Raw genomic sequence first — 22,689 nt, forward strand, 5'->3', positions numbered from 1 at the left:
CATAAGTGGTTGTCTTCCTGACCTCCACAGTACATTGTTCCTCTGCAATAAGCATTTCCTTTCTGTTGGTTTTAATGTTTTTATTTAAGTCTTTGGAGCTCTCCTGCCTCAGCCCCTTCCTGTGGAAGTTTTAGAATACAGACTGTCTTCTTCACTGGCTCTTTTTAAAAATAGCCAGATTGGAAATACAGGCTTTCTAACGCTGAATTTTTTCACTTCTTTTTAATTAACCTGGTGTTTCCTAGAAAAATTAATCCAGAAACTTTCTGGCCACTGTAAGCAAAGAATGCCACAGGGTGCAGGAAAATCCCTCTATTTGGTAACTTAATTATAACAGATTTTTATCTTTACATCTTGTAGGAATCATCACTGCCATTCTCCCTCTGTGTCTTCACAGAAGCTACTCATGTCTTTCTAAAACAAAACAAAATCCGCTTTTATTTCCTTCTGCTATTTTCCCCCAGTCTTGAGGTAAATGAAAGCTTCCTTGACTGGAGTAATTCTTTTTGATGGGAATTTTTTCCATCTTTGAAGTCATTAGTTTACATGGAATCAACATAAACTGCTTGACTCTTTGAAAGAAATACTAGTTTCAGATGTTTTCCCTGGGCAGCAATCACAAAATGCTCTTGATTATTGAGTGTTATGTTATATAGCAAGTGGTTCAGTTCCATTCAGCAAGCCAGTCAAGCAATGCGAGGTTTCAAATTTCAGTCATTAATGTTATGCCAGACCAGGGTTCTTTATAAGTATCTGGCTCCTAGAAGGAATTAGATGCTAAGACAACATTTGGGGATCATTGTCTACTTGAAGAGCTCTCCAAATAAAAAGCGTAGCCTTCTGTTATTGAAGTTTTAGGGTTTACATGAAGAAAATTTCCCCAGGATTTCTCTGTCTGTCTCTCTCTTAGAAAACTATAAATATATGTCAATAAAAAATATGCTACTAGCATCACATACAGTTCAGTTCAGATTGTGAAATAACTGGGATTTAAAGGATTTTAAGTAATTTGTACTCTTTCTATGCAGTCACAGATAGGTACTTCTCTTTCTATTAGAAAGTAAATTAAAATTACTTAAAACTAATACCTTACTAAAAATCGAGGTGTTTCTCATCAAAATCTTCTGAAATTGAAGTTAAAATGACCAATCTTTGAGATCAATGAGAGTTTTTTAGATAATAAGGGTGTTTTGAAAATTTGGTAAATGTCCTTTTTTCTCCAATTCCACCATGCAGGATTACAAATCCTTTCCGGACAAGCAAAGGATTGAAACTGCCATGTCAAAATTAGAAATTCTCTTATATGTAATTCTCAGAAGAATATGGAAGAAATTTGATGAATGAAATTTAATTATCTGTACAAGGTTATTGTAAATAGTCTAACAAGAATCAGTTCAAGTGCTGATCCTACTAAACTTCCAATTGGTTTTTTTTCTGGTGACTTGTTAACAGCAGTAAAGATTCTTCAAGACAAACAGCTGTTTATTTTACCTGTGCTAGCCCATTATCTTTGTTTTATTCCTGGAGTTTGCATGCCTTTAAATTATAGCTTCTCTTATTGCAATCTAGTAAACAATTGTGCTGACTGTAGCCCTACAAGAATAGAGAAGCCAGCTTCCTCTAAGGACTGCTGTGAGTTTTCCAAATTGTAAAATACCTTAATCTTTTATATTCTGGAAAAACACAAAACTTGCATGGAAATATTGCAGAATTAAGCTCCAAAAACAATACATCATTTCTTTAAGTAGAATATTTATTCCTAAAAGCAACTTCTTCAGAATGGAAGTTTGTACATCTGGAAGCAAGACACAAATATGTTGTCAAGTTCCCAGTTTTCCTGCCTTTTTAGAAGTTTTATGCTTTCCAGCAGACTTTTGCCATTTCTTTGGGGCAGCACCTTGTTTGTAAAGGTGTTCTCACAAAACCAGTTTAGATGGCTAAAAAGATGTTCCGTGGTTAGTTGTTACGCAAGTCTTCATGGATCCAAAAGGTTACTTATTTTTCAGTCTTCATGTGTTTTACATCATTCTATCAGGCATTCATCTAACCAGCTCTGAGCTAGGCCATAGCAACACAGTGTTAGTTAAGGGTTTGTTTTCTAAAGGAGAAGGTGAAATTTTGTAGAGCTCAAGAAATATGCCTTTCCTTTTAATGCAAAATCACAAATTAGAATTTCCTGTTTATTCTTCCCATATAACCTCCCCCGTCCACAGCACATCGTGCTTATTTCTGGAGAATTTTTTTATTAAAATGTATTCAGTTATGCATTTGAAGGATGAGGTGAAAATTTCAACTGTACAACTGAAATACTTAAAGTATCAGAGCTGTTATTTTCTGAATTAGTGAATTCTGACTTTTTTCCTGAATAGTGTCATGATTTGAGTAAAAGATCTCAACCAGAAGGCATTAATAGAATTAATTCAATTTATGACACTAAAAATAGTAATTTCAGTAACATTCCATGTGTTTCTACCTCTCTCCACTAGATTGTGTTCTTAACTGGCTTTGGCTGTGTTTATGTGGACATTGCCCATCACTGTGGAACAATAGTCATAACCTTGGCCCCAGAAGGAAGAGCAGGACCCGTCGAGATCAACCTCAACAGGTATATAAAGTACATAAAAGATGATAAAGAGCATTGCCAAACAGTGCTGAGAGATCAGTCAGCTTCCTAAGTGTTAACTGAACTTAGGAACTTTGGCCTAACTGTTTGTTTGGTTTAATACTGCTGCATGCTCTGTGGCATATGTTTAGACCATATGGCTTTGTATATCACAGTTAAAAAGGACAATCTAAGATCAAAAGTCATGTCACTTTAGAGTAAACACTAGATGACTGATACAAAAAGAGGACCTGAGATGTTCATAACAAAAAAAATTCCACCATAATTAATTTTGAGTGTGTTCATCAGTTTAGCCAGGTCCTGCCATCTGTAATCTTACAAGTTCCCAAGGAAACTTGATGTTCAAGGGCTGTAGAAATAGTCTTACAATCAGTAATCAATTGTACTTGATTATAACACTCTTTAGAAGATTTTCCCACTTCCATAATATACCACAAGCTGGTCCACAGCTTCATTAAGTGCCATTATAATATTACGTATTTCTAAAAGGCAAGAATGCCTGACCTTCAGCGATGCTGTTACAATTAGAATGAAATTTGTTGTACTGTTTGTATTTTCCCTATAATTTAGTAATAATCACACAAAAAACTGGTCATCAGCAGTACAGAATAGCCCACTTGCTAGTTAAATTTGGCAATGGGGACTGGAGGAGGGAGGCCCTCAATGCCATCAGTATAAAAATGCTGTAGTGACTTCATTGGAGGGCACTCACTGCATGTGATGTGAAATGAATTATCCATGATAATACCCTTCAGTAGTGGCTCTCAGAAGATATTGGAACATCTGAGGCTGTATATGAATTCTCAGAAAATTGTATTTGTTGTCTGCTTTAATATCTGGCTCTGTAGCAAATATAATAGGGAATGTGTAGATAGAGACATTCGTGTCCAAACTGTTCTGCTGATTGAGAAAAAAGAAAGAAAAACCTGGCATAGATGTATACTATCCCATTTCTTAGAAGCCTCCTTGCTGGTACCCGCTGTGGTGATTAAGACTCCCAAATCCCATTAACTTTCACGGGACTTGCGCAATGAGTTTCCCATGTGTTATAGAGAACATCTCTCCTGATAGCTTTTTGAGAAAGCAAGATGCCAGATAGACTCAAAATACATGAAGTAACAAGATTTCTTCTCCCTCCTGTCTAGAAGTCAAGAGCAGACCCTGTCACTGAAAATGTTCATCAATCAGTTAAGTCTTGCTGCATTTGATGATATTACAAACCACAAAGTATCATCTGAACTTCTGCGTCTCACAGCAGACAATGTTTTCATCCACATGGCCCCAGCCACCAGTTCCCTGTCACAGGAGTTCCAGCGGGACTCCATGGAAGGCCTCCCACAATTTCATAGTCTCCAAGTGTATTGTGAAGACTTGCAACTGGACAATCAGTTGTACAGCAAATCTAATTTCCATTTTGCAGTCCTGCTGTGCCAAGGAGAGAAAAATGAGACTGTGCAATGGTCAAGAGTGAACAACCTCATTGTTTGTAACAAAGATTTGGAAAGCTATAAGGAAAACTGCTTTATAAAACTCTGCATTGCTTTTTCTGAGGAAGAGAATCTCATGTTTCATGTGAATGACCTCAGCTTTGAACTCAAACCAGCTAGGCTGTATGTGGAAGACACCTTTGTTTACTACATTAAGACTTTGTTTGATACATATCTTCCAGAAAACAAAACTGCTTGTAAATCCATGAATGCTTCAGATACTACCCTGATAGTGCCTGAACAAGTGAGAGAGCATGCCAGAGCTTTAGTTAAGCCCGTGAAGCTGAGAAAACTAACAATACAACCTGTAAATTTACTTGTCAGTATTCATGCTTCATTGAAACTGTATATAGCCTCAGATCACACCCCTCTCTCCTTCTCTGTCTTTGAGCGAGGACCCATCTTCACCACTGCCAGGCAACTTGTCCATGCCTTGGCCATGCATTACGCTGCTGGAGCACTTTTCAGAGCAGGTCAGTACTTTTTCTTAACATGTAACATTTTTATTAGGCACGAGGATTCTGTGATTGTCTCTCAAACTGAATAACCTAGATGTTAGCCATACAATTATTGCTTAATGATATTTTCAGACACCTTTCAGGTCCTGCCATACAACGTAAGGGAAAAAAAATGGCCAAACATACACCAGTGAAGATTTCCAAAGTTGTGCTAAATATTAGCCAGCTGCCTGAAGGCTTTACGAAACCCTGAACACAGTATAAAAATATATTCTAGCTGGCTTAGGTTTTGTCATTTTATATTATTGCACTAGTCAGAATCAACCCACATTCCTCAAATAAAATCCCCAAAACTACATTTAATCAAATTATTCAGCATGTTGCTCTGCATTCAGAAGTAAATTATAGCCCTGTATGTTGTTTTGTTGTTAAAACTCCTTTTGGCTGCAGTTTATGATTAGGATTCCATCTTTCTTCATACAACCTTCAATCTAAACTGGCACACAGATGTTTGTTGTCCTTTGATCCAAGAACTATGAAGTTTGCTGATTAACTTTTTCCCACATAGGATCAATAGTGAGCAATTAGTCTTTTCAGGTTATCAGGTACATTTGTTTCCCCTAAATACTAGTTTAGAAATCATGAAATTTTGTCTCTGATGTGTCTTAGTGTGGCACAGAATGTGAACCTGAGGAAGGAGGAAAGTCCTCCATGGTCACACACAAGTAACATACTCCACAATGAAAAGTGGGATTTATTTTCCTTCAATACTAATGGTCAGATTTTCTGAGATCCTGATGCTTGCACTTGTGCTGCCATCATAGCTGCAACCTGATTTCTGTGCATAGTTTCCAAAATTGTACACAGGCATTTCAGCTACTTATAAACAGAAATGGTGAAATGCTGACCTGGTCTTTCACAGTGTGCATACCTGACTTGTATTGTTAATTGTGACAACTGTGTACACAATTGTGCACCAGAACATTGTGTACCAATTCATTATTTTCTTGCATTATTATGCTTGCAAAATTTGCAGGTCTTTCTTTTTCCTACTTCTTTGAATTGGTTTTGCAGTTAAACCTCATAGTACAAAAGGGGAAATCAGTGGCTTGGTAATTAGCAGTGAATTTGTGGCCAGATATGGCCTACAATGTGAATGCTTCTCCCCATGACTGGCTAGGAGTGGTGCTACAAGTAGTTCCAGACTGCAGCAGGAAATTAGGGCTATACTGGCTTTTTATCCACCACATCCCAGGTGAGGCACAGATGCTGGATAGGGATTCCTGAGCCTGCTCTTGCTCTTTCCTCCTGTGCTAGCCTTGCAGTGCAGCAGTGCAAAGGCCATCAGTTGCTCTGGGTACATGATGTACCTGAAGCCCTAAGTTGCCTATAAAGAAAATGCAGTAGCTCTTTGCTAATATAGTCATAATTATTTCATGTTGGTAGATATAATTTCTAAGCATACTGTAAGAAATGGTAACCTGGGATGATACTATATTTCTGCAAAGTAAATGCCACACAGAGCTTGTGAATTGAGGGATTATTCCTGGTTCCTCATTTTCCTATTCCTGATTTACTCCCACACCTTCCTCCTTGGGTTGGGTAGTCCATGCCAGCACTGAGGAGCTGTTTGTTTTGCTCTGAGCATTGGCCAAGGAGGGTCATTCGTGCTGCAGGTTGCACATTCTTCCCATGAGCTCTCCAAGGGTGAGCATGCTCCATCCAGAGCTTCCTAAACCCACAGGGCAGGGATAGACTGCAACAGACCATCCCTGGGTTATCATTTTTGTGTTTAACTGTTTTAATTCCTGGGTTTTATCTGTTTTTCATTCTTGAACATGCTGGCTGGCCCAGCAGGTGAGGGGAGTTGAAGTCCCCTGTGTCCAGGCCTGGTGGTGCCTGCTGGGGATGTTCCAGCACATCAAGGCACTAAGCTGTGGTGTGCTGCAGCCTCTTTCTGTCACACCACCACCTGAGACAAGGAATGCAAGGAATATTTAGGGGGAAAAAAGTCTGTGAGAGGTTATTGCAATAGTATTGATCAGAAAAAGTAGAAAGAGCATCTCTTACATCTGTACGTGCCTCCCCACCCATCCAGCTTTTCATCACTTCACACAGTGGCAAAGATAATTTATTAAAAATACTGCAGCGAGGGAGTTGCAGGCCCAGCCTGGAGCACTGGTTTCCCTTGGTCCCAGCAGGGAAGGACTGCTAGGGGACCCTCCTTTTCAGGGCAGGCACTACGGGGTCACAGTGTGTGTTGCTGCTCTGTTCGCTGCATTGCCAGTAGCACTTGCATTTTGTTTTTGTAGTCCATCTCACCCCCTTCCTTGTGTCCACTGTGGTTCCCGCTTTTTATGTTACATGTACTGGAGTTCTCAACCTGCCAGAACTGAAATGTGGGACAGATTCAACAAGAATAGTAGATTTTCCGGGAGCTTAGAATGATAGTATGAGATTAATCCATTTCATATGAGTAACATTTTCTCTTCTGTTCAGTTTCATGATTCAGCCTTCCACAGGAGTGACTGGGAGGGGTTAACAGAAAACAAGAAAAGCATCTGGATAGCAGCAGTTTTCAGTGATGAGATGGGAATGAGGAGGGCAGAGTGCAGATCAAGGGCCCTTGTGGGGGAGCAGGAGGCCACTCTGTCCATCCTTCAGTCTCCTGGCCCTGTCACACCTTGTGCCACTCTGACAGTGCCAGTTGAAATTCATGGTACCAGGGCTCAAAGACCAAGCAGTTCCTGTTTAACGTTTATTGCCCTTTCTGAATTGCTCTCTCTGGGCTGCCAAAAAAAGAGTTATGCAGCACTATTTCCCTAATAAATCTGCTGCCAACCAGCCTGAGAAAGACAAGACCTGCAAACAGCTTTCCAGCAACAGATTGCTGTGCGCTCGGCCGTCCAGCAAGCTGCTGGCAACCCTACGTTTATATAGGAAACCAGATCTGCAGATACATCTCCTGGGATATGCATAAGGAATACTCCCCTATGAGTAACCTAATCAGCATGTAGATGTCATTGCTGTTTACACAACTGTACTGAGCAGAAGACATTTGTCTGGCTTTCACTGCACTCCGAAAGAAAATGATCAGCTTAGAAGTGTTGGGGTGGATTTAAAATAACTTCTTAAGCACTTGTCAAAAATCTGCATCCCTTTTCCTAACACTCCATCAAGCAATTGACCTGCACACTCCCGTAAAGCAGTACATTGTATCAGTGTAAACTCCCTGTCACAATTCTATCACATAAGGATGTGAAATCACAACGCTGCCTTATAGCATCTAAAACCAACCCAACCATCTGAGCTTGCAGTCCTGTTCCTCTGTAGCTGTGCGGCTCTTGCATCCACCTCCCTTGCACACTTTTAGCAGAAATACGGGAAGCTCCTGGAAGGAAGTAATTCTAAAGCTATTTGTGAGTTTGCCAAAAGGATTTCTTTGATTTACGAAGTATGAAAGATTGCCATTTCTGAATTCATAGTGGATGAGTTATTTCCTGTGTTTTGCTCAAAGGAAGTTCATAATGTGATGAATTCTAGTGTGAAAAAGATAATTAAGAAATAAGCTTTTCACAACTGCTGCAGCCGTAACATGTGTCCTGTTTCTCTACGCAGGCTGGGTCGTTGGTTCGTTGGAAATTCTGGGAAGCCCAGCTAGTCTGGTGAGAAGCATAGGGAATGGCATAGCGGATTTCTTTAGGCTCCCTTATGAAGGGCTGACCAGAGGCCCAGGAGCATTTGTCAGTGGAGTTTCCAGAGGAACGACATCGTTTGTAAAACACATTTCCAAAGGTAGAGCTTTCACTTTGTTACTCCAACTACTGCTTTGTTGTCATGCATTGTTAAAGGATGTGTTAAAGTTTTAAACTGTATTGCTTGTAGCTTTGTTTGACTTGCTAGGCTGCAGCGAAGTGCTGGGAGGGTAACAAAGCTCACGTGTAAACTCTCATGTATTAAACAGATCACCACTTAACTGCAGTGCATGAGAATGTTTCAGAAACTTCAGAATTTTAAACCTCCCAGTGGGAAATAGAGATTCATTCAGCAAGTATTTGATGCGATAACTGCAGAAGTATTAAAGGTGTTCTGCACTTCTGCTAGTCATCAGAAATTCTACACTCAGTTGCCTCATCATATTTATTATTTCTTTAGAAAAAGAAGTAGATACAGTTGTCATAACTGTGTAAGTTATAGGATAGGATTTGACAGTGGAGCTGTCCTGGCCCAGGAACAGGAGTAGCTTTTCCTTTGAGAAGCCTGTACAAACAGTGCCATCGCGTGGCTCCAGCTGCGGGAGAGACTGTGGCGGCTGCCCCGCCACTGGCTGCTGCTCCAAGCCTCCCTCTCCAGCCTCCCGCAGGACACAGCCTCCCTGCTCCTCCTGTAAATATTTGTTTACTTTTCCATCACCCCTCCCTCCATTTAGGTTAGCCTTACAGAAGTCAGGGAACTGGGGAAGGATGTTCAGATGAGTTGCTGTTCCCACCGGCCAGGCAAACCTGGAGCAGGCTAATGTAAAAGGCGTGACGTGGACCATAGCAGCAGCGTGGTGATGCTTAACAAATAGTAAAGCATGTTCCACATGGGTGTCTGTTCAGTTGACTTGCTGTTCTGCTCGTAAGCTCAGTGTTGCAGTGAGGCATACTCCGTGTTTTAAATTAAAGCATTTTGATCCAGACCCAAATGTATATCTCCATGTATTTAGGTACACTGACGTCAATTACCAATCTGGCAACAAGTCTTGCTCGGAATATGGATAGGCTGTCACTGGATGAGGAGCATTACAACAGACAAGAAGAATGGAGAAGGCAGCTTCCAGAGAGCCTGGGAGAAGGACTGAGACAGGGGCTCTCTCGTTTAGGCATTAGCCTTCTAGGTAATGTACTATTAAATGTCAAGTTGAGTGATAATACTATTTTCTAATCTGCTCACCAGCCTTTTCTACATGTGAGTTATAATTCCAAATTCTGGGGGTTTTGGTTGTTTTTTGTGAAATAACCTCACAATATATATGTGAGATAGTTTCTTTTTATCAAGATTTAGTGACTTTTGTATATGTTTTTTGCTGATAAAATAATTGCACATGTAGAATGAGTTTGCGCTTTCCTTGTGAAATAATATTTTCACTGGTACGTGATGTATACCTGAGTCAAAAGAAGAATAATTCTGCATTGGGCAAGGTGGCTTGTAACTAAGTCAGCACAAAGACTTCACCATGTTCATGTTTATTTTCCAATGAGGTACAGGAATGCCTTCCAAACCTGCTTGTTTTTGCTGCACTGTAGATATCGGGAATTCTTGGGTTTGTTTGAAAACCACTTGAACTTAGTGCAGATGTTAAGTAAGCTTTGATGAGGAATTCTGCTATTACAAAGAGACCCAGATCGTCCTGATTCAGTGTAACTGTATTCATCAAGCAGCCAGATGAAGTGAAGATTACTCTGTCCATTTCAAAATAGTACCTAAAAATTTGAACACTAACCCGCAGTGGAAAAAACCTCTGCGAGAAGTTTTACAGTAAGGGGCTGGATTTTCTAGGTTACTTCGACTTGTCGCACAGCAAAGGAATGCAGAACTGTATTGTTTGGCAGAGTTCCTGAGTATGTATTAAACAGTATGAATCTCTCGGAGATCAAAGTGACCAAAACCAGTCCAGAGCAAAAGGTTAGAAGAGCTGAAGCTTGAAAGGATTTGTCCTCTTTCCTAATCTTCAGTAGTGTACACAACTCCTAAATTTGCAACCGCAACCCTGAAAGCCCTGAAGAGGAAGTGGTAAAAATGTTACAAGTTTGGGTTAAGTTACTGGGAATTATTTTAAGCAATAACTTTAGATGATGTGAAGCACTGTCATTTGATAATGCCTGTAAACCGGCAAGCGAGTGTCCTGGGAGAAATGTGCATAAAGGAGAAATTTCATATATTAATAGCCACTGTCCCAATAGAAAACTGCAACTGGTGTTGCAAATCAAAGGCAGTTTAGAGGAGGTTTTATTTTTCCTTCTTGTTTTATTGAGCTAAAGGCAGTCAGGTTGAGTATTTGGAAGAAAGATTATACTTTTAGAAGCGCTGTGTCAGCCTGCAGTGCTGGTGATCTTGGTTCAGTTATTAATAAGACAGTGAGATAACATGGTGTCTATATCCCCTTCACTGACACACCAGAGCCCTTCAGAGCTAAAAGCATGAGCTGTACAGCCTGCAGTAAAGAGCAAAACTTTGTAGCTTTGGCTGTAATAAGGCAAAGTTTCTGCTGTTCAGGAAAGCTGAGAACTCATAACATGCACACACAAATACGCCGTTCTTCCACCTCTCTGCGCTCAAGGCTTCCGTCGTTCATGGGAGTAAACCCAAGTTAAAAACAAAACCAAAAAAAAAGGAGTTAGAATTTCAATGTCCCCGATTTCCTGAGAAATCAGATTTCATGTTAGAAACTTAGAACTTCATTATTAGCATTTAAATAGTGATATTCCACAAGCTAGAGTTCTTGTTCTTATTGCCGCTGTTATTATTTAGAGATTCCTCCCTGCTAAATTCCTCTGTTCTTAGCGGTGGAGGCAATGAAGCACGCAGATAAATAGCTACAGATACTGTATAAGTGGACTTGACAAGTATGGAACCTTTCACTAAGGGAGAAATCAGAAATATTCCACTGAATTTGTATTAGGCATAATTTTTTTATGCCTAATTTTTAAAAAGCATGTTTTCTCTGTATACACAGCAGCATTTGTATAAATTGTGTGAAGACCTAAATTAAGAATGTTCAGTTTTTACAAACACATCAGAAAGCTGTTTCTGTCCTGACTATTTAGTTTAAAGAATATTGTGGCTTCCAAAAAAAAAAAAACAGTCATATTTTAACCAAAGGTATCACTGTGCTGCTTTTTTTTTACCAGCATATTCAGAATAAACATGAACATGCTTACTCTAAAAACAGTTACAGGTTCTTCATACATAACAAAGCAAAGTGAAGCTGCAGTTATTTTCCTTCACAAGGATGAAGAGTTTGATGAGTACAGAAATGCAGAGAACAAGACCTTTTGAAACTATAATTTCTGTGACTTTCTAATTGTAAAGTTGAGAAGTGTGAAAGAGATTTCTAGGGTAGTCACAGTACTCTCATGATCATAAAAGCCATCTGACCTATGCAAGCAGCTAAAAAAATTACAAATGCAGATTTCGTGCCTAGGCACATTCGTGTGAGAGGCCTCAGTTCACTGATACATTGTGGTATCTACCCAGAAAGAAGAGTTGCCTTTCTGATTTTTTGTGAAAATCTGGCTTATGGTGGCCCTGATTCAGCAGAGCACTTAAGCATGTGCTTAAGAGCTTTGCTGAATCAGGGCCAAAATCATGTACTCTTGTCTCGTCCTCAGTGCAAGTTGTTCCCTGTGGTACATTCTTAAGTGCTTTGTCCTGTCTCATTTTAAATGACTCAAGCACTGTCAGGGTGTTGTTTGATTTGATTGTTATCTTTGGCCAGCTGTTGTCTTCTTTTCTAGTTCGGGGGAGACTTCTGGGTCATTTTATTAACATTTGTGTGTGAAAAGAAGCAAAAACTTATGATAGGTGTGTTTTTTTCTTTTATATGATTAGACAAAAATGCAGTGAAATTGTATGTAAAATATTCGGATGATTGAATTCCCGCAGAGGAACTAGCATGACTAGGAACATTTTGCATGACAAGGTCAAACTTAAAATAATACTTTATAACCATGTAAAAGAGACTATTGAAACTATGGGCTTAGTTTTCAACTGCAAGTCCTAGTGAAAAATATCATATTGAAGTAGCTCCCCTTAGGAAGTTGAGAATTTCTGATTAACCAAAAAGCTGACGACTACGCAAAGAGCCATTTTTTACAATGGCAGAAGTGTTCAACATTTCAGTTACTCCTTCCTGCTTTTAGGGAAAGTGAATTGAGTCATGCTGATGGACAGTGTAACTGCCCTGCCAGCAAAGGTAAAGCCTGGGTTTCAGAAGCTCAAATTTTTGTTATTACAGGTGGTAGCGCTGTGTAGCTCTCACTGAATCAGGGCCACTCTACTTTTGCCTATCTGCAACACAAGATACTACGAGCTGCTGCTAATCCTGAAGTTGTGTGCTATTCCACACACTAATACTGCAAATACATTAATGCACGGCAGCAGGTGCTCTTTACTTTGAGCTGCATTTTTATGTGATGTTTGCTGTGGTGAGACTACGCTTTAGCTGTATTTTGGTGTGAAACACCAAAGGACTTGTCTGAAGGACAACAGAGAAGAGAAAAGGAAGCAAAAGGGTTTCAGTTTGGCTAGCTTCCAGCCTCGTGGAAAAGCATGGCCCATTTCTCTTGGGGAGAGGGGGAGGATTTTTTCCAATCATGTCTTTGTCTGAAAGAGTTTGTCACAAGCAACCCAAGCTTTGCTAAGTTCTGTGAGCTGTACTACAGGCACCAAACTTTGTCAGTCTGTGCACGAACCAGTTGCTGCCCGTAATCAAATTCTTGAAGTAATCCAGTGATATACTCTGAAATATCTGAATTTTGTAGTTATCAAAGTAACTTTTTTATTGTTACTGAGCAACATGTATTAACCAGAATGCACCCCATCTGATGTTTAGCAGATGTTATGTTGTTGCTGGAACCTCTTTGGTCCAAAATATGTTTTTGTTTTGTTGCTTTGGTGTTTAATTTTATTGAGGTTTTCTTTATACATATATAATCTGTGTGTACATATGTGGACATGCATATAAAATCAAATGCCTAGGGTAAGGAAGAAAGGAAAAATGGAGAATGGTTTCATTTAATAAAGAAAAAAAATAATGGGCAAGGGACATTACAGGGAAAAGACGGGGACAACAGTAGGACACCATGTGAGAGTGTGAGATAAGAGTGGGAAGGGAGGAACCACATGTAGTGAACCACATGCTCTGCTCCCTTGATACCCTACTGAAATCTGGCAGGGAGAGACCTTCTGTGGTAAGTCCATCCAGCAAACTTTATGTTAGAACGCAAGAAGCCACACGGGCACCTGTAACATGTGCTTTGCACCATTCCAGGTGTGAGGAGATGCCTTCAACCTCACATGTGTATCACCATTATCTCACTGCTCTTGGGTTTTAAGGTGGCTCAGCCTTTGGCCTATTTTTTTTTTTCCTTTGCCCACACATCACTCATACACACAGGAAAGAAGCTGCACAGATCTGGATTCCCCATGGAAGGGTGGTAGGACCAGCCACTCCTCAATGAAAGGAGTAAGGTTATAGTTTATTATGTGATTTGTGGGCATGGCCACAGCACATGAATGAGTTATGTCAGTAAGTCACAATTTGAGATAAGGAATTACGAAGAGGGAGAGAAGATCAGTGGTTATATTTTTGCAGGTAGAACAACAGGACTTGCAAAAGGATTTGAGGGACAAAAGCGCAATGTCTTCACAAACAAGTTCAGAGCATGCATAAAATGCCAGAGTAACAGAAAGTGTGAAAGTACTAAACAACTGGCTAATTAAGCTATATATTATTTGAGGCAGTATATAAATAATCTTATATAACACAGTCACAGCAGTTTCCATTCTGTTTCCTTGTCCTCTGGGCCTAATTCCAGCTGAGAAGTGCCTGGAGCGTACCACAGGTCCTTTGGAGTAGGCTCTTATTTATTATTACCTTATAACATTGCTCAAGTGTATTGCAGTAAATAATTTACTAGTGCTAGGACTTAGGTGGATTACATTTAATAAGGCAATAACTTCTGTTCTAAAAGTGCAGTTGCTGTGGATGACCTCAAGAGATAGGGTGAGGGAGGTCACAGGGTAGTGTAATATCATAACTTAGCAGGACACCAAGTATTGTTTTATGCCTTCAAATGCATCACAATTGCACAAAAGACTGCACAAACAATCCCAATTGTGTAATGTGGTGTTGTGGTATTATTTTAGTCAAGCAGCAGGAGCAGCTGGTAAGTACTAATGAACTGAAAATTGTATCATTTCCATGGCATGGCATTAAGGAAGAAGCTTCATGGCCTTTGTGGTACAAAGGGTGAACGTTCAGCTGCACGCTCAGCTTCAGTGAGTGAGCTCAATTAAAAACAGGCATCACATTAAAGATAGACTAGCATTTTCTGGGAAAATACTATACATTTATCAGTAAAGGATACATATACAGAAGTTGGAAGAAATCTCTCTAAGAGGAGAGGAAGGCATTTATGGGAGTTGCAAGTTTCTTGAATTGCCGATGGATAGTATCCCAGGGACAAGGATCTGGGGAGATGTGTGCTGCTTCTCATCCCCATCTTTTCTTTGGAGAGAAAACCAGTATATAAGTACAATATTAGTTCTTGTTGTTCAAAGTCAGCAACTTCTTCATTTATCCAGTGACAGTAAACTAAAACCATCTGAAAACCACTTAGCAGCTTGCTCCCTAGTGCATGTCACGCTGGTAAACACATGGGGCCAAATACCTCGGTTGCAATTGCCCAAATCTGTGGAATTATGCCTGGATTTGCTTCTGCATACAAAGCAGAGTCTTCAAAGATGTCTAGGTTGCAGTGAAAATGCCTGGTTACCAGGGTGACACTCGGTCCTACTCATTAAATAATTGTTTTATCTTGATATTTGCAGTTGCAGGTGCAAACTGAGAGCTGGCCAAGGAGCCTGCAAACTTGCTTTTCACTAAGCAAAGCACCTCGGATCAGGCAGACTGGTGTTGCTTTGTCCAATCCCTGTACTCTTAGCGATTTCCAAATAGCTTATCTGTCAAAATTACAACAACTAGAGACATGTCTGTGGTTAAGTGGCTAGCGTAAACTCAAGATCAAAGGAATGTACCACCTCACATACCTGTTTACATTTAGGAAGATTTAAGTTGGAGTTCTTTGTTGATACTAAAAGCTGGGAAGGTCACTTGTGTTACTTGTAAAAGTTTGACCCATGCACATTAAAGTAAAATATGATCATTTTCACAAAAACGTAACAAAAAGTCTCAAAGTCTAATTCTGCTAATCTTAGTAATATATCAAAAGTTGCATTAGCTTATGAACATTTCTGGCAGTGGAAGAGGATATAAAAATGATCTATTGAATACAAGCAGTTTTTATTCTCATGAAGTCAATCTCACACTTACGTGAAAATCTCATTTCCATAGGAGCTCAAGTTGTCTAAAACCAGAGGATTTTATTCCTAGCCCAGAATTTTGAGAATTGCTACACCGAATGAGCCAAATTAAACTAACTCAGCAAGAGCATTTAACAAAAGTAGTTGAAAGAGGAGAATATACTGTAAGGTTAGATGATCTGAATGTTTAAAACAAAAAGTCAAGATTTAACTTACACTGAAGCTAAGGTAGTGTTTAGCTAATTGGTCACATGCTAAATAGCTGTATAAGAAGAGTAGGGTACAGTCTCTATTCCAAGAACTATTCCAGTATAAGATTTCCTCTTATTCTGAGATATTAATCTTCACTACTTACTGGGGACCCTTGTTTTTTTCAGGTGCAATTGCTGGAATTGTGGATCAGCCGATGCAGAATTTTCAACGAGTATCTGAGGCCCAGGCTTCAGCTGGGCACAAAGCCAGGGGGGTCATCTCAGGTGTGGGGAAAGGAATCATGGGCGTCTTCACAAAGCCCATTGGAGGGGCAGCTGAGCTGGTCTCCCAGACAGGTTACGGTGAGTTTGGCTATTTCCAACATCTCCATTTAAATTTTAAAATGCTTTTCAGATACAACCTGCTGTGTCTTGCTTCCTCCGCTCAGTAGCTGTGTGACTTAGAGAAAGATTTAGAATACTTACAAATGTTGTGCTGCTTTTCTTAAAAGCCATCATGGTGTGCTTCTCTCTTGTGTTACCGATCAGCAATGTACAACCACAGAAACACAGAATGCAGAAAGCATGAAGTAATTCTTGGAATACAGTAGAATTAGTTACAGAAACATATGTGCTTACAAAAGATTTTTGACATAAAAGGATTAGAGCAACACTATATCCAATTAGAGTGTTATTTTGAGATTGCTTTGTTATGGCAAGGAAAGAGTTGTGCTATCTCTGCACGAAGAGAGAGTTATGTTCCTGGGAGAAAGAAGTGAATCATGTAGTGGGAGCATCCCCTTTAAACTGGATGCTGGAGAGTCATGAGGAGACAGTCCTGTTTTTGGATACATGGGTAACCTTTTAGCAACCAGAAGTGGGTTTTCCAGCTAGACTTAGCACTTAGTGGCAGTGGTGGCGAATCGTTTCAAATTGATGTGAACAACCAAGAAGTATAAAAGATAAAAATAAAATACCAAAATACACTAATTCCTTTGCTTCCAGTATCAGTACATCAAAGCTGTTGGTTTGGATATTGAAGAGGAAGTGGTGAGCGGAGGCAGTCAGGGAAGAGAAGCAGGAAGACCTGTTGATAAAAGGACAATGTGTCAATAACTTTGCTTCACTAATTATACCAGACAAATCTTGCATGTTTAAGACTTTAATCACTAGCAATATATTTGTGATGTGTTGATTAGAATATGAATAGTTCTTGTAAGGCTTAAGTTTAGGATGCTTCCAACAACATTCACAACTCATTCCATCTATTTAAAGACATAATGAAACAATTATTAGAATTCTTTCAAATCAACTTTAGCTTGTTTGTATGAGTCAAAATAATAACTGTTCTCCTGAATTATATATTCCATAGGTATAAAACCTATATCCATAAAATCAGAAATGTTTTTCTGTTGTCAGCTGCCTGTGTGTTGTTGCATTATTCTTTCTAGACTTAATTCTGCTCCCTTCTTGATCAAGAAACTTGTAATAGTAGAGGGACACTTTTCATTGCAGATATGGTATATAAGACGTCATGTTTTCCATGAGCATGTGACAAAAGGAGTTAGCCAGGAAAAAAACATAAAAACTGTATCAATAATAACTGACTGTGCGTGAGAGGAAAACACACAAAAGTTCAAGTAACTCTTACCCACAACTGAATTGGAAGTGGGACTGTGCCCCTTGGGGGGGACCAAGGGGTGTGGGGGACCACACAGAAATAAACACATGTTCTCTCTTTCTCCATCTGTAAATAACATTTTCACTCACATAATGCTGAGAACCTCGGTAAGCCAACTGTTACAACTGGGATGCTCCTTTTAAGTATTACCATCAACATGTGTGTTAAAAATTAAAGGGTTTTTTTCATCGCTGATGTTTTGTTTAAATTATTATCCATTGTGTAAAAAGGAATCTAAGTTATTGACACCCTTGTGCAAAAATGCCTTTGGAATGCTTAATTAGAAAAAAGAAAATTTCTTCCACTTATTTGGAGAGGAGCTTTGCACCAAACCATATAACAGTAGTGCTTGCTGCATAACCTACTTTGTGCCTCTCATGTAAAAAATTTTAAAACTACTTAATTTGTGAATTTTTTTGCAACCCACTAATTCTTTCTGGTGACCATACCTCATCATTAAAAGTTTACAGGCCATCTGAAAGCATACATACTGTATCATCTTCAGCTTGGGAGAGTCTTTTTAGAAACCTGTTTAACTGCTGCTTGTAGTCTCCATTCTGTGCTGGCACTAAGAAGAATTCACAATAAACCAGATGCCCCAGGAGATCTCATAAATGTATATGGATCTGTGTTTAACAGCTGGATTAAGAAACTGAACATTTAAATACAGTATCTAGGCAAACTTGCCTTCTAATTTGTACCAATCATGACACGTATATGAAAGTATTTTAATATTAAGCAAGAAAGTTAACAACAGTCTTGATTTTTTCTACATAAATCCTAAGTGATGTGTCTGATCCTACTCTGAAGTGATGGCTCTCAGGAGCATTATGTTTCTCTTGATTGCAAGTGTATGGCTAATTCGGAGAACACACAGTGGAGCTTTTTTTGTTTCTTGCTAATGCAAGATCACTGGGGTTAAGTGCACAACTCTTGCATTGTAATATTTAATGAACTATCTTGACTACAGCTTCCAAAGATGTGACATCATTTTGGATCTGCACTGTTTTATGAACTGCTTTAAACAGATGACATCACTGCAACACGTAACTGTTTTGTAGAAAACAACTACTGAAAAACCTGAACTCTCTTACCACAGGTATTTTGCATGGAGCTGGACTTTCTCAGCTTCCCAAGCAGCGCTCTCATCCAAATGATCAACATGTTGAGCAGGCTCCAAACAGCCACATCAAATATGTCTGGTAAAATTATTTAGACAATTGCTCATTTTTACATCCACATTGTTTATTAATAGGTTCTGGCCTGTGGTCAAGTTAACAGGCTGCTTCCCTAGGAAAGGCTGAGTTATGGCAGTTTGCTTAGGAACGTTAAACACAAAGGTACAGCATAGAAACCCAATCTGCAAATGATGGGCTGCTGATCTGCATCCAGCTCTGAAACTACAGAGCTGATCTTTATTTAATGGCATTCAGTGAGTTCTTACTTATTTATCATTGCACCAAGCCCAAGAAAAATACTGCACATCTCCAGAAACAGCTGTTAGTGAAGATAGCTTTATTTTCTGCCCTGAATCTCTAAGCCACTTCTCAGGGTAATTTTTCTATTATCAAGGAAATAGGATAGGAAATAGGCTGACCTAGCACAGATACTAGGCCAATTTTGAAGTGAATGATTAAGGGGTTTTTATAAGTAACAATTTCACATTCATTCTTTAAATCTGAAGTCTAATATCTTTCAGTAATAGTGTTTTGGATACACTCCCTGGCTTATTTTACATCTGTAGGTGATAGCTACAGGCTTAAGTAAAAACATTAGTGATTAAAATAAGCCCTGGAGGACCCGATGCACAACAGTGACTACTTCTTCTTTTCATCTTTTTTTTTCTTTTTTTCCCTTGATAATGCAGGAAAATGCTGCAATCTCTAGGAAGGCCAGAGGTCCATATGGCCTTAGATGTCATGATTGTGAGTGGATCAGGCCAGCAGCATGAAGGCTGCTTGCTGCTCACCTCAGAGGTGCTCTTTGTCGTCAGCATCAGTGAAGACACGCAGCAGCAGGCATTCCCCGTGACTGAAATCGATTGTCTGGAAGATGATCAGCAAAAAGATCTGCTGAAGGTGCAGCTAAAGCAGCAGAGAGTGCCTTCTGATTTGGAGGTAAAGACTTGAGTATGTTTTTCATTCAAAGATAAAGTTACAACTGATGCCGATGCTTTTGGCAATGGGGATAGTCACTGGTTGGTGATACTGGGTCAGGAGGCCAAAGGTATAAGTGCCAAACCAGGAGACCTGCTGTTTTCTCGTGCCTCATACTTGACTGTGTTGCCCTTTGGATGAGAGGGAGGTGTCTCCTCCCTTCTGTCCTCTTATTGATCATGATATACCATATCTATGACAGAAATTTTCTGAGGGAAAATGTAGAGGTAGTCTGGGTTCTTGGTAAGCATCACCTCTTTTCCAAAAAGGTTTTCATGCCTAGATGTGCACAAGGTGTTTATTGTTTGGCAAGTCAGTATTGCTGCCTGTGCCTACAAGGTGCCAGCAAGAGCAGTTCCTTTCATTCTTCTGTGAATTCTGATGACAGATCAGTGGTGCTGATGCTCCTTTCAGCATGTTTCTTATCTTGCCACTTCCAGTGCAGTTGTTTTGCTTGGCTGCCAGTTGTATTTGCTTCTTTAGATCTTCCTTCTTCTGCAATGCTAACTTTAAACTGTGTCAGTTCTTTTCTGAGATTGGATGCACCAAGTGTTTGCAAGTAAGAGCATAAAACATTCATCTTCATATTGAAGGATCTCTAAGCCATTTGAATTATCTTCTTTAATGGTAGAAGGATGTTATATTTTTGCACTTTCGGGAAACAATGTTTATTGTGTTAAATTTTCAAGTAGAATCATATGAGAGAGCATTTCAAAAACAAACAAGCATGTCCCAGTTGTTTTTATAGAAGTGTGTCAGGTACTTCATAGACTGCTATACCAGAAATTTCTGTTTCAAATATAAGAAAAGAACATGTAAAACCACATGAAGTATGAGGTGTGACAAGAAGTAGGAGCACCTTCAGTCAAATCCTAACTTTGCTGAAGTGACTGAAGAGTTTTGCCATCAATTCCAGCACAGCAACGACTTCATCTGTGTCATGACAGCACTTGAATATTTTTGTAAAAGCTTTTTTTAGTGCTGAATTCTCTATTCACATTTGTTGTCTTTCCACTAACCTCAGTTTCACAGAGCACTGTTGACTAAAATTGCCTTCTCTCATCAAAAAGCTACATGAGGAATTACTTAAATTTTGATGCAAGTGGACAAAGCTCAGATTTTTTTGTCCCTGAGTGCTGAGTGGTTGGGAATGGCACACATCAGACTGAGTCCACACTATCCTGCTCAGTCCAGAGCTACTGTCCTGGAGGGAAGAAGAAAAAAAAAATTGTTCTCCCTAAGGCATTTGATGCATTCAACCTATTCCAACCCTAAATTTAGCACCAACCTTGATCTTTTTTTTATTAGATTGGAGTGTGATAGCTTTTGTCTTTGTGTCTGGTTATCCAAGGGGTGAGGAGTAGAATGCTGCTGTGGGAAAAGGGCAGCTTGCCCAAAGGTTGCTGCAAGAGGGTGATGAAGGGTGCAGAGGGGCTGCCTGTCTGGGAGAAGGGAAGGCAAGGGACAGGGAGCCTAATTCTAGTCCCCACAGCTGCTCCAGCTGGGAATGTGTAGGATTTATGGGCAAATGGCTCCTCTGAAGTCACAGAGCAACCATACCTGGCATGTGCAGAGTCCAGCTTTCCCACATACACACACTAGTTACACATGGTAAGTGTGACCTCTTTTGCAGGTACTGGACCAAATACATGGGGTTTTTATGAAGTTATGGATGGAAATACGGGAGTCCTACTCAAGTGGTGCAGCAGTGCACCACCAGGAGCTGTAAGCCTTGAGCTGTACAGCATCAGTACAGCATCAGTACAGCATCTCCTTTGCTGACACAGGCTCTTGAGATTGCAGTGAAAATGTGTGGCATGGTAAAAGCTGTGAAGAGTGCCTGTGCCCTGGTGCAGCACAGTCAGTGATGGCAAGACAGCAAAAGTTGAGGGATGCCATATAAAACAGACCTGGCAAAATATTCCTTGAGAATGCAGATGCCTATTCTTAAATTTGTGTGAAAATTTAAAGAAATGTGCTATAAGAAGGAGCAGTTGAAAGGAAGGAAGACCAGAATAAAAGGAGTTTGAGGTTTTTTGTTAAGGCAGCTACACAACAAAAGATTCCAAAAAACTTCATATAGTTTTAGTGATTACCTAGAGTTAAGTAAAATTCTTTTGTAATTAATGTTTACTATGCTTTTTTTGCCTTAGTGGATTGGGAGACCTCATACTTAATGATTTCCTTTCTGCAGCTGAACATGTCAGTTCTATGGTCCTCTGGGGTGTCATGTGCAGCACCAGTGCTGATGGGAGCCAGAGCCTCCCCCTTCAGCTCCCTGTCAAGAGCTTCTAAAAACTGGATGTGATGTGATTAGGAAAAGGAACCTTAGGAGGAACAAGTTGTGACTTGCAGCTGAGCAGCCTCTGAGCTGCAGACCTACACCTAAATAGGCACAACTCCTCAATATTAAAACTAGGCCATCTTGTTGCACTGGAGATGTCCTCAGCTGAAGTGCAGACATGTCTGTGCATGATGACATTAGTAAAGATGGACAGAATTTTTAGGTAATGTTACCAAATGTAAATTATCTCTGTTTTTCTGACTAATTAGTCAAAAATGCTAGAAATATTGCAACAAATTGAAACAATTCATTTCAATGTTTAAAAAATCCACTTTTTTGTGTTACTGCTCACAAAAATAATTGCCAAAAGTTTTGTTTCAGCTATGCCCAAAACAGTTTCTCCCATTCCTTCTCCTCAGCTTCTTGGAACAGTTAGGAAACAAAACATGAGTTTCTACAGCTGTAATCACCAGAGATATTATAGAGCATATTTTGACTCCTTCAGCAATTGGTTTGCCTGATGGCTTGTTCGCCTCCACAATAGATAACTTAATCCATCTGGCTAGGAATAGCCTGGATGGATTCTTGAAAACTCTGGCACTGACAACATTTTTATTGAAAGGGAAGCATTAATTGTACTTGGATTATCTTCCAAAGTAATTGACACACTACTTGCTTCCAGACAGATGTCATACTCTAAAGGCTTGCTCTTCCAGCTGCT

The 22,689-nt window shown here is 39.7% G+C and overlaps 1 protein-coding gene across 5 annotated transcripts in view; it reads left to right on the forward strand.

The window, feature by feature from the left end:
* Positions 1–22,689, forward strand: part of VPS13B (vacuolar protein sorting 13 homolog B) — a 429,201-nt gene that overhangs the window by 401,738 nt on the left and 4,774 nt on the right. For all 5 annotated transcript variants that reach the window (XM_017806398.1, XM_017806401.1, XM_017806402.1 and 2 more), the window contains 7 exons: positions 2,487–2,605; positions 3,769–4,583; positions 8,187–8,363; positions 9,277–9,447; positions 16,034–16,210; positions 18,628–18,730; positions 19,396–19,645. In XM_017806398.1, coding sequence (XP_017661887.1) covers positions 2,487–2,605; positions 3,769–4,583; positions 8,187–8,363; positions 9,277–9,447; positions 16,034–16,210; positions 18,628–18,730; positions 19,396–19,645 — 1,812 coding nt within the window. The remainder of the gene's footprint in view (positions 1–2,486; positions 2,606–3,768; positions 4,584–8,186; positions 8,364–9,276; positions 9,448–16,033; positions 16,211–18,627; positions 18,731–19,395; positions 19,646–22,689) is intronic.

This window comes from Lepidothrix coronata, unplaced genomic scaffold (genome assembly GCF_001604755.1).
Source record: "Lepidothrix coronata isolate B3197 unplaced genomic scaffold, Lepidothrix_coronata-1.0 Scaffold15, whole genome shotgun sequence".
NCBI lineage: Eukaryota > Metazoa > Chordata > Aves > Passeriformes > Pipridae > Lepidothrix > Lepidothrix coronata.